Below are 13,091 nucleotides of genomic sequence, written 5' to 3'. Positions count from 1 at the left end.
AGGTGATGTGTGCTCATTTTAAAAACAAATGACAATCACTTACTAGAATGAAACTTTGAATTTGCAAAGTGTCATGTGAATTTAAATGATTTCATGCTTTTTACTTTTAAGGCAAAGGAGAGTGATTTGGAAAATTAATTGGAATGAGGCCTATGTAAAACAAACGAGTTCCCTTCCAATGATAAGGTTCAGAATCAGTCACTGAACCATTAACCTGGCCTCATCTTCCAAAAAGCTGGATTTCTATTCAAAGTTCCGTGATTAGCATTGTTCTCTGTCATGCCCATTTATTGAACTGTTAATTAATACAGAATATACTTTTACAGTCCAAGCGGTTTCTTACTCCTGAGGCCCAGACTAGTGATCTGACACAAGACGAGGAGTCAGGAAATTCTCTGAGTTCTAATACAGGTCCTGGTGCTGAGTCCAAGTGGTCATGGGAAAATCCCTTCAGGCCAGATTCATCAAAGCTCTTGAGCATATAAAGTTATGCACGTGCTTAAACACGACCAACTTCAGTAGGACTTGACTGGGATTTAAACATATGGTTAAGTCCGTGCGACCTTAAACCCACGCTTAAACCTCAGCATGTGCTTAAGTGCTTTGCAGAATCAAGGCCTTAACTTTTGTATCCCAGTACCTCAAGTTGTAAAAAGGAGAAATAATATTTCCCTTACAGGAGTTCTGTTTGAATTAACTACCTTACTTAATTAATGTTTGTAAATACACTTAGAAGCTGAGAAGTGCCATAAATGCTCAGTACTAGCATCATTAATATAATGTCAGCCAGTTTTATTTCACTGTTAACATTCCCTCTGTTTTAGCTTCTGCTCCAGATTTCTCCAAGAACCCAATGAAGAAACTGATTCAGGTTCAGATAGGCAGCACAGTAAATTTTGAGTGCAAGCCAAAAGCTTCCCCTAAGGCAATTTGCTCCTGGAAGAAGGGAGGCGAGCTGCTACAGGAAAATGAAAGGTATTATATTTGTTTTAATCTTATTAAACGAGTATTTGTTTATAACCTGCAAATTCCTTTTTAAGGACGGCTATATAATGGTATCACTTTCAAATCCAAATAGTAACTGGGCAAAATCTTATCTAATATCTGTCTAGGTTTTAATAATTGAAAATGACAGTATCTAGCTTTTATATAGCCTTTATACCGTGTTCATTGCCATTCTATCTGAGAATATTCTGCTCTGAGATACAAGCATCCAGCATTCATTGAAGTCGTGGGCCAACTTCTGCTCTCTGTTTCACAGGAGTAATGGAGAGAGGAATTTGGCCCAGGGCAGTGACACCTTGGCAAATCTATGTGAGACTTGGAAATATACTGTAATTACAAAACCTGTAATATAACCTGCAAATACTTGTACTTGCAAAGTCCTTTAGACAAAATCCTTCACAAGTGGAGGGTAAGAAAAGAGGTTTGGGGTAAGAAACGTAAAGTTGCTTCACAGTGAGAATTTGCCTCAGAAACAAAAAACAGAGTAGGAATAAATGGTCGATTTTCATCATAGCAACAAGTTAACAGTGGGGTGGTCTGGGGTCGTGCACTTAAGACAGCTGTTGTTTAATGTATTTATTAATAACCTGGAAAAGAGAGTGAGCAGCGTGGTTCAAATTTGCAGATGACACAAAATTAGTCAGGTTAGTCCATTGTACTCTGGCGCGAGCTAATAAAGCCAGGCAGTTGAACAGTGGCAGATGAAAATCACTGTTAAGCAATGCAAGCTAATGTAGATTGGACAGAAAATTCAAATTGCTCATACACAATGTTGTGTTGTAAATTTTAACTATAACCACTTAGAGAAAAAAAGGAGACGGCACTGTTTACAGCTCAATGAAAAAAATCTGCTCAGTGTGCACCATCAATCAAAAAAAAAAACCCACAGAATTATGATGTGTAAAGAATGGGATAGAAAATATTATAGTGCTGTTACATAAACTGATCATGTTCCCTTATCTTGAATATTGTGTTCGGTTCTGATCACCTTTTCATAAAAAAATACAGCAAAAATAGAAGTGGATAAGAGATAGCTGATGAAAATGATTAGAAGCATGGAAAGACTTTCATATGAGCAGAGACTGAAAAGACATGGGCTGCTTGATTTAGAGAAGAGCTAAAGAAAATGGGTCAGAATCGAAGTATATGATATAATGAATGGTGAGCAGAGGATTATCAGGCACTTTTGTATACCCTTTCCTATAATATAATGAAATTGAATAGCAACAAATGGAAAACTAATAAAAGGAAATACTTTATTAACATAGCACATGACAAGCCTATGGAGGTTCCTGCCACAACATATCACTGAGCTCTAGCAGATTTCAAATAAAAATTAGGGGTGTGATTTTTCAGATGCTATTAACGTTGACCTAACTCCGCTCCCCTTGAAGTCCACGGTAATTTGCTTCAAGAGGGACAGAGTAAGGTCCACTCTAAATGCTTTTCAAAATCCCACTGTATCATAAATGTCTAATGAGAACATCCATAGTTACCTTTTTTTTTATCCTATCTAATGTATAAAAAATGTGAACCCTCATGCTTTTAGGCATAAACTAACTAATGAATGGAGTTTCCATGAGGGCAAGTAATTCCATAATGTCCTTATGGCATCCTTTTCACAAGCAACTGGCACTGGACAGGTTGAGAGTGGATACTGGACCAAATGCAGCAGTGGTCTGATCCAGTGTGGCAGTTCTTATGTAAACGTCCCCGTTTCCCGAAGACAGAATTTAACCTTAATTGGGAGTTATATTTGACTCAATGATAGTGGTCCAGTTTGTCTGTCATAGTGTAGGTGAGACAGAGCCCTCACCTATGTTTGCTCTTTCAATCCTTTGGTGGGAGTGGAGAGAATTGAAATATATTTATGGAATTTTAAGTTTTCAAGGTCTCTCACCACTCCCATGCCATCCCTGCTGAATGAGTGATTAAAGAGGCAGCATTATTTCAGTATGTGACAAGTGGCTCTTCTTACTACATTCAGGCGTAACCTAGTCAAGAACCATCAGTCTGGAAGCAACAGACACTCTTGTAAATACTTGATATCTAACTAGTATAGCAGGATGCACTGACATATTCCAGAGACCAGATACATTTCCTGGGTAAACGATCCTCCTCCCTTACATATTTCAGCCTCTCCTGTTAAAAATGAATATTGCATGCTTTAATTGGGCCCCCATAGCACTGAGATACTAAAAATTGCCCATGCATGTGCTGAATTCCTTATGCACATAATCTGCATTAAAAAAAAATCTGAAAAAATGTACGCAGCTGTTTTACATACATAAATTAGTACATGGGCTTAAATTTACCACTGACATGAGTGATTGAACTTCGCCCAATTATAACAGTATTGAGTATGGCCTGGTGTTCTCAAAGTGCTATGCAGTATAAATGCTGAGTATTGATAACAATTAATTCATTAGCGGTACTATTACTATTATAAATACAGGATGAATAAATAAAACTGACTGTAAATGAAAAATGGAACAAAAGCATGTCCAAAACAACGAGAAAAGTAATTGTGCCCCCTTGTACAAGATTATACAGAAACCAAATGATTAACAATAAGCAGTGTCAGCTAAGTAACTAAATGTGGGGCAAGGGGAGGGAGTTTTTATACTTTCTTGGTGACAGTTTGTGGTTCATTTATACTTTGCTAAGAAAATAGACTGCTTCCTACAATATTAAATAAAGACCCTTCCTAAGAACAGGTATTCAAAAATTGTCAAATCAGTTTGTATTTGCCAGATCTTTTATGTGTTCAGTTAAAAATCACATACGCTCAATGGTTCAGTTCCACTGACTCAGAGTACAGGAAAATACAGCTCTTTCTACCCTGGAAGAGTAGAAGCAGAGGTACATTTGCTTTGTGTTTCTTAAGCCTAGGGGGAGCACTGCTGTCCTCAGCATTCTCCCTTACACCTCACCATCTGCATGGAGCAGGTGCTCCAAGATGTGATCACCAGCAGGAAGAAAACCTTTGTGAGACACTGAGTGACAAGCAGAAAGGGCTCTGAGGCTGGCCGAGAGCCATGAAAAAGGGTGGGCTGCAGAATGCACTTGTTGTAGCATTCTGGCATCAAACATCTTCTATCAAATGAGAGAGGGGATGTGACCAGTTGGAGGTGCACTTGAGAGGCCTGAGATGAGCATAGAGAAGCTGCTTTGATTTGATGAGGTGGTTCAGAATGCTGATTCTAATTTCTTCTACATATGCTTCCATGGAACCTTGTTTTACTATGTTAGATTTTCCAGAGCTTAATTTGCTGCTGGCACGGTATTCTAGTTCAGGAGAAAATCACTTGGTTTTATTCCTGTAAAACATTGCTAGAACTGTCACTTTTTTGTTGTGAAATTAATTAAATATTTTTAAATGCAGAAAATTGGACAAAGTGTTCCATATTTTGTGGATGTGGCTCAGACATGTTACCTTTATTATTTGTTACATACATCAAACTAGAGATAGACCAGAACCAAAACCCCAACACCCCTGAACTTTGAAGAGTCTACAGCTTTTTGGTCTGTGCAATTCTCACTCCTCTCTTTACATCAAATACTGTTCTTATTTGTGGTCAAGTCTAGACGCTGACAAATATGGCATGATGTTGGGCACACACCCTTACACAGCTTCATACGGCCCCATAAATTTGCTTAGCTGGCTGCAGACCCACCTGGGATCATGAACTCCTTTCAATCCAGTCTCCCTTGTTGCTTCCCTTGTTGCTTCTGCTTTCCACTTGCAATTTCCCATCATCTTGAAATGTCACAACATCTGATTGTCCTGTGAGTTTGTAACCTAGAACCTCAACATCCCCCAAAATTTGTGAGATCCCCCTTCATAATATGGTGTATTTCAACTATTGCGGGTTTTCTATACCTCTTGCTCATTTTTGTAAAGCACAGCTTTGCATGCACAAACTAAAGGCCTGATGCTGTTCTTGTGAGGAAAAAGTCCCATTGATTTTATTGGAGGGGGGGAAGACCAGGCCTATATTAAACATACAGAATGTCCCATCACCAAAAAATATATTGTGTACAAAGTACTACCTGCTAGATTTATGCACCTACTTGAAAACACAAATCATGGCTCTTAGATGTGAAAACTGAGTTCAGCTGTTGTTTAAATGTAGCCCAGAGTATCTACAACTTTACTTTTGACAGCATGCTATAAATGGCTTACAGAATAAATGTAATAACAAGCCAATAACCCTGGATTAATCTAATGAACTTGCCTTCAGAGTAGAGTGGAATTGTGAATCTTTGCAGGAGACACTCTAGTTCATTACTGTCTCTTGTGAATAACTGCGATTCAGGAATCTATTGCAATTCATGAAAGGTTTGTCACTATATACAAATTGCAATTCAGGAAAGCTTTGCATTTAGTGGAACTTTTTTTCATTCACTCTCTTCAAATTAAGAAGTCTTTATTAAAGCAAACAAGCAAAAAGATAATGCTAATATCTGGACTAAATTCTGCTGTTTGCCAAGCTGGTGAATGTATTGGAGGCAGGCAGGACAAGCCAACCTGGATTTTGGGCCCAGGTCTAGTGCAGAGTGCAGCCCTTGTTCTTCAAATCCTCTCCACTAGGTGCATGTTGCAGGGGGAAAGAGAAGGTGGGAAGTAGGCAGAACTTTAGCTATGTCCCCTGTCCATATCCCCCTGCTGGCCAAATTATTTAGCAAAGTGCAAGCTGGTAAGTAAGCTGGATACTTCCCAGGGACGCAGTAAATTATTTTCCCTTCCTGAAGCTGCCTGGGGGGTGAGGATGGGGCAACTATGCACTACCTCCTACATGATGCTGAGCATAAAGGCTCATTATAACCCCATATTGGTAAAGAAAGCAACTAACCCTTCCACCCTCATTGGAGAGGGACCAGAGAAGAGCAAGAATAATTATTAAAGGTCTTGAGAACATGACCTATGAAGGAGAAGGCTGAAAGAAATGGGTTTGTTTAGTCTGGAAAAGAGAAGACTGAGAGGGGACATGATAGCAGTTTTCAGGTATCTAAAAGGGTGCCATGAGGAGGAAGGAGAAAACTTGTTCTCCTTAGCCTCTAAGGATAGAACAAGAAGCAATGGGCTTAAACTACAGCAAGGGAGGTTTAGGTTGGACATTAGGAAAAAGTTCTTTACTGTCAGGGTGGTTAAACACTGGAATAAATTGCGTAGGGAGGTTGTGGAATCTCCATCTCTGGAGCTATTTAACAGTAAGTTAGATAAATATCTATCCAGGATGGTCTAGATGGTATTTGGTCCTGCCATGAGGGTAGGGGACTGGACTCGATGACCTCTTGAGGTCCCTTCCAGTCCTAGAATCTATGAATCAGTTGAATAGAACCTTACCCGTATTAATTTCAGTGGGTCTTCTTGTGGAAAGGGGTCCACTAAGCTTGAGTTCGGTTGGCAGAACATTGCCTGGTGTTAAACATATATTGGACTAAATTCTATTCTGTTACACTTGGGTAAATCTGGAGTGACACGATTAGAGTGAATACATTTTAATAAAGTTTATACTTGAATAATTAAGAAATACGGTGATAGTGTTTCAAAGTGTTCTCAGAATTTTGTTGCTTAATAATTTATATTTCTTTGGATATGTAGCCACATTCCTTCTAAACATGTACAATTTTCACTTTGATGTCATTATTGCTTGTATTTTTTGAATATTTTTGAATATTTGTTGCTGCATTTTCAGTTTAGGGAGATTTGGAGAACAACTCATAGGTTTAATTAAAAGAGCTAAAAATGTCTTAGAGAAAAAGCATACAATTTAAAAATGAATTCATATACCGAAAAACCACTCAAAATGGGTGGAAAAATAAATTCTTGTGAGACCCTAAAAAGGTGTCACTTTTTAGAGTGACTTGAATAAGGAATGCAGGGGCTTGGAGTGATGGATTGGGAAAAGTGTTAAAGGCACAGGGGTCAGCATGGAAAGTGCATCAGGATGGGATGTGAAGAATTCAATGAATTGAGTCATTGAGGCTGGCATTATTGCCAGAGAATAGGGGTTAGTAGAGGGATAGGTGGAGGCAAAGCTTTGAGGGATATTGAAGGCAAATTTGAGCAGTTCCAAATGGATACAGTGCTTGAGGGAGATCCCGGAGTGGGATCAGAAGAGGAGTGTGATACCTAGTAGTGATCCTGGCATATAGCTGTAGTTAATCATTTAAACCTTAAGCTCCTTTCCCTTTTTAAAGTAAATTTTTCCTCTGCAGTAAGTTTTGTAATCCTTTTAAGGGTTACACAATGAGTTACACAAGGGGCATAAAAATTTTGATCTTGTTCTCATTTAAGTCAATAGCAAGACTCCTATTGACTTCATTGGTACAGAATCAGGCCCTAGGAAAGGAGGAGTCTAGTTGATTTTGTGGTTATCTAGCATAACAGCACAGGTCAGTTTGTATTCCCCATTGCAGCCATCGCTGAGTCCCAGCCTGCTATGGGCAGCCAAGAGCTAGTTAATCTGTTATTTGCCAAGCATCTCATGTTACAAGCAATGTTGCCAATTTGTGTGATTTTATCGCAAGTCTTCTGACTTGTAGTGTTAACTGGAGAAGTTGGAAGCTCCAGATCATTTGGTGGCACTTTGCACAAATTGTGCAGTTTGACTTCAGTTGGATCTTCCAGTGAGAACTCCTGCAGTGCATGACAAAATCACCTTAATCTATACATTTGGTATGGGGCAACTTTGGTTATAAGGCCTGTGAAGACTTCTTTAGAGATTGTTTTATCAGCAGTTCAGTCATAAAGCAATAGATTTGGCCGCTTTGATTCAAAGTTAAACATAGTTACAAATAAGAAGTCTGGCTCTTCTTTTGGTTGCATTGGAGCTGCTTCAGCTGACCATGGCAGATCAGTGGTTTGTCTACAGTGGAACTGCTTCAACAGGAGAGACTGAGAGAGCCCCACATCAGAATATCCCATCGCTCAGTGGTTAGAGCACTAATCTGAGAGATAGCTGGTCCTTGTTTAAATCCCTTCTCCCCCTCATGTGGTGGGAGGACTTGAACTGGGTGGCTTCTACATCTCAAATACACCTCTACCCCGTTATAACAACAACCAATATAACACCAATTTGAATATAACGCAGTAAACCAGCACTCCAGGGGAGCGGGGCTGCGCACTCCAGTGGATCAAAGCAAGTTCGATATAACGCAGTTTCACCTATAACGCAATAAGATTTTTTGGCTCCTGAGGACAGCATTATATTGAGGTAGAGGTGTACCTGAAACAGCAGTCTAAAACTTATGAGGGAGGTCCTCTCCTCCCCTTCCCCCTGCCTTCTTGCAAAAAACCCATTGGGTGCCTAACTCCAAAGAAGGTTCACAGCTGAGAATCGCCAGCAGAGGTAGGTGATTCCCTGCAGCCTGGAGTTAGGCAGCCATCTCCATGAGAGGGGCTGGGCCTAGCATGCACCCCTGTCATTGGCATTTCCCATTGGCTAGGTTAGGTGGCTCCCCGCTTAGTATGCTGGCTTTTGTCAATTGCAATCTAAGAGGCGTCTCTCTCCCCATACATTGTATAAGGAGTCTGAGTCCCTAAATGAGGCTTTGTGAATCACACTGAATTCTTATGAATTTCCAAGTTCCTAAAAGTTTAGGCCTTGTGACACTCAGCATCACAAAGACTATGTTTCTTTGTGAATCTAAGTATAAGAGAACAGTAGTGAAAATTATTTTCACCCATCAGTCTTCCAAATAAGACAGACAGAACATAATGCTGGTGGAGATGCTGTGGAATAAGAAACCATCTTCATATGTTATTGATTCATCCCCAGATGAATGTCTTCTACTTAGATGTTAGAAAACTCATGCAAGTTACTCCAGGTTTACACTCTTGCTTTCCATCCATGCTATACTCCATCGCACGCCCCAGAAGTCTGATTATTATGGAAAATATCATGAATTGTTGAAATTTTTAAAATGATAAATAACTGTTTGGAATGTTAATGACTGCTGCCAAAAAAAGGCTACAAAAAATTCTCTCCTCTAAAGAAATGTAGTAAATCAGAATAAAAGAAGAGAAATGGATTAATTTACTGTCTCTATTAGATTAACAACTGAACTATCTGGGAAGCAGTGACTTTGAAAAAGACTTGGAGTCATGGTGAATAATCAGCTGAACGTGAGCTCCCAGTGCAATGTTATGGCTAAAAGGTCTAATCCTTGGCTATATAAACAGGACTACTGAGTAAAAATAGGGAGATTATATATCAGAGGTCTTTGGCACTGATGTGACCACTACTGGACTATTGTCTCCAGGTCTGGTGTTCCCAGATTCATGGGATCATTCTAGAATCAATACTACTAGCTGGTTCTAAGCCTTTGGCTTCACTGTTTATTGCAAACTTTGATTTATCTTTTTGATTGGGAAAGGGTTAATATTGGTGGTTTTGAGGGGAAAAAGAGCATAGTAATAGATTTGTTTACTGTTATGTTCGAGTGCTTGCTCATGTTGATTCCGTTCTAGGTGTGTGTGCACACCCATGTGCACGGTTATCAGAAATGTTTGCCTTAGCAGTATCCATAGGGCCAGCTGTGACGCCCCCTTGAGTGCTGCGCTCATGCATTGGTATATCAGGAGCCACTGGCCCTAACCTTGGTTCCTTCTTACCACCCATAGTGGTTAGTCGGAGCATCTTTCCTTGCATAGTACGGGCTAGCGGTTTCGTCTCTTCTGACTTCAAGCCTTAGGGCCTTGTAAATAGTTCATTAGTGTTAAGTAGTTGTTAAGTGTAGTTAGAAGTTAGAGTCCCAGAAGGGACTTTGCCTCACGTGGGCCATGCCCCAGTCACCAGGGTTTTAGCCCTGCGTGGACTGTAACAGACTTGTGCCTGTAAGTGACCCCCACAGCAGCTGCCTCAAGTGGTTAGGGGAATCAGATGTGAAGGACAAGTGTCGTATTCATAAAATTTTTCAACCCAGGACTCAGAACAGGATATTCATTTGAAGGCTGTCTTCATGGAGGCTGCCCTTCGTCCAGCTTCTGAACCATCCTGCCAAGACTCGCCTAATATCTCTACCTCAGTGTGCAGCTCAGCCCCAGCACCGCTCCCCATCGCCAGTGCCCAAAAAGAAGAAAAAGAAGAATGGCTCCCCAGCACTGAGCAAGAAGGACCATAGGACATCCGGCAAAGGACCCAGTTCAGGCTGCCCGGCCACACCTGAGACACGTACACGTGCTTCCCCAGTCAGGGCCCTTAGCCCCTTAAAGGATCCACCACTGATTACCAGGAGCAGTAGGGGACCGAAACTCTTGGCGGCATCGACACCTTCCCAAGCTCCTCCAGTGCCGAGAGAGCAAAGTCCTCTGCCTGCGCCGCCGGCATCACCATAAATTCAAAAAGTTCCTCCCTCAGGGTTTTCCCCAAGAATTCAGCACCCTCGTGCAGGAAGGCACCGTAGCAGCTAGGTGTTCCCTCCAAATGGCATGGGACGCAGTGGACTCAGCAGCCAGGGTGGTCATGTCGGTGGTGGTTTTGATGCGGAGCTCCTGCCTTCACACTACTGCCTTTCCCAAGAGATGCAGACCTCAATCCAGGACCTCCCATTCAATGAACATGGTCTCTTCTCCAAACAAATATATGCAAGGCTAAATGAGTTGAAGAACACTTGGGCCATCCTTTGCTTGCTGGGCATGCATATGCTGCAATCTGCTTGGAAGCAGTTCCGGCCACTCTCGCCATCAAAGCTCATCAGGGGTCTGCTAGGAGGAGGGTTAGACACACAAGTTTTAGCCATCACTGCCCTTCCTCCTCCCGCAGAGCCTGGCCCAGTGAAGCATCCTGGAGGCCAGAAGCACTCCTTTTTGAAAGTACACTCGAGAGCAATGCCCCACTGAATTCCCCTGATCCACTTTATCCTTTCCTCAAACATTTTCATGCCTACCGTTTGGCCTGGTTGCAGGTCACCTCAGACTACTGAGGGCTGGATGTAATAGTAGTAGTTGAATGAATCTGGTGAGGATCAGTAACTGGATTCATCTTGACTAGAATTTGAATTAAGTAACTTTTATTTATGTTTGGTCTATAGTTTGAAACTGTGTGTGATCTGGAAAGGTAACGTATTTGCATTTACTTACCAGGACATCAATATGAATTTAATGATGCTAGCTTTCTTGTTGAGTAATCTGGTTCAATTTAGCTGGAGTTTGACTGATGTATAAAAATCAGTGTTGACCTAGTTTCCTACTGATCCTTTGTATTGAAGTGTTGTGTACTGGGAAATAATACATTTGTGTTTATTATCATATCAATAGGAGCCTAATTTTGTTGCTTTTATGCTGAATAATCTGATAAATACAAAAAAGCAGTTGGGATTTATCTTTGTTGTTACTTTAGTAATAAAACGTTGTGATCTGAAGAGTAACAAGCTTGTATTCACTTACTGTCTCATTATTGGGTCCTGATTTCATGCTACAGTGCTTTCTGAGACTGAATAAAAACAGAGTCTCCAGTAGCAAATACTGAGATGGGATCAGGGCTTTAATCTTGTGTGTTTATGGGGGGCCGGGTTCTAGTGAATAATCAGATCTAATTTAACTTGAATTTGATGGGTAAAATATACAGTTTTTACCTAGTTTTATAGTGTGGGCCAGATTTCCTGCGCAAGCCACACTAGTCCTAGGGGTGGACACAGAAGTGGTTCAGCTGGTGCTGAAGTCAATAAAAAGACTCCCATCGACGTAATCCTGGGCATGGTTTATTTTTGAGCAACCTGATGGGATAGAAATGCCCTGGCCCTAGCAGTTTTCTGCCAGGAATGCCCCCAGTGCCAGGGACTGGAAATTCTGTTGTTAGAGCTGCTATAAGAACTCCATGGATTACACAGGGGGAATCCTCAGATGGATGAAACAGGCTTTAGAGATGGATTGTGTTGCCATACCCCTGGTCAGGCTGAGGATCAGGCCCTATGTGTTGAATTCTTATATGCAGTAATGAAATTCTCATGCATGATTAGCCACCTGATTTTTATCTAATGGATACTGAACTATTTAGGGTGTCTTGAGGAGTTGGTGATGAGCTTATATTTATTGCATTGTCCATTATTGTCCTGACCTGATTATTAATGTACTGAAAACCCTTTAAGTTATACCTATTGTGACCGGGGCACAATCCAGACTAATGAGTAGCTGTGTCACCTCTCCCCTACAACGTGTTGTGCCCTTCACAACACCTTGTTGCTGTCACCTGCAATCTAGACTGCTCACAAAGAGCCTTCAGCATGTAAGTCATGCCCAGCTATGACTGTGCGTATTGCAGCTAACCAGCCACACATTGGCTCTTGCCAGCCTGGATTATGCTGCAGAGTGACCCCAACACGCTCCCAGTCCCAGATCTTCCCCAGAAAAGTATATCCTGTACTGCCCAGCCCTTCCCTGGACAATACAAATGTATTAAGTGTGTTATTCCTTTAAGGGAATTACAAAATACATCTTATTATATTAAATAGTTATCCAGACACTTCAAATTAAACACGTTGGATTAGCTAAAATAATAAAACAAGTTTATGAACTGCACAGAGAGAGATTTTAAGTGAGTACAAGTAATGAGGCATAAAAGTCAGAAACGGTTACAAGAAAAATCAAGATAAAATGTTTATTGGTGCCTAATTTAATATTAGATTCAAAACAAAGATTTCTACCACATGCTTCCAGTTGTCTGAGGGCAGGTCTACACATAAAATGCTGCATCAGCACAGCTAACCCTATGCAGCTGCGCCATTTTAGTGCTTAAGTGAAGGGGCTCTTACACTGATGGGAGAACCTCTCCCATTGGCATAGTTAATCCACCTCTGTGAGTGGTGGTAGCTATGTCGACATGAGAAGCTTTCCCATTGACATGGCACTGTCCACATGTGGGGGGTTAGGTCGCTAGAACTACATTGCTCAGGGGTGTGGATTTTTCACACTCCTGAGTGACGTAGTCATACCAGTATAGGTCTGTTGTGTAGACCCCTCCTCCAGAGTCTGATGGCTGCTTCCTTTTTCTTTTCGGATGCAGAGAATATGATGGGCAAGATGAGAAAGAGGGGTGTCTTGCATTGCCTGCCCCTTCTTATTAAAGTTCTCTCCCCCC

At 41.1% G+C, this 13,091-nt stretch overlaps 1 protein-coding gene across 2 annotated transcripts in view; it reads left to right on the top strand.

Moving 5' to 3' along the window:
- Positions 1-13,091, top strand: part of CNTN3 (contactin 3) — a 250,576-nt gene that overhangs the window by 195,410 nt on the left and 42,075 nt on the right. For both annotated transcript variants that reach the window (XM_050957331.1, XM_050957330.1), the window contains exon 9: positions 825-975. In XM_050957331.1, the coding sequence (XP_050813288.1) occupies positions 825-975 (151 nt within the window). The remainder of the gene's footprint in view (positions 1-824; positions 976-13,091) is intronic.

This window comes from Gopherus flavomarginatus, chromosome 6, assembly GCF_025201925.1.
Source record: "Gopherus flavomarginatus isolate rGopFla2 chromosome 6, rGopFla2.mat.asm, whole genome shotgun sequence".
Taxonomy (NCBI): Eukaryota; Metazoa; Chordata; order Testudines; family Testudinidae; genus Gopherus; species Gopherus flavomarginatus.
Note: the sequence above shows the minus strand (reverse complement) of the source record. Positions and strands in the feature narration are given on the sequence as shown.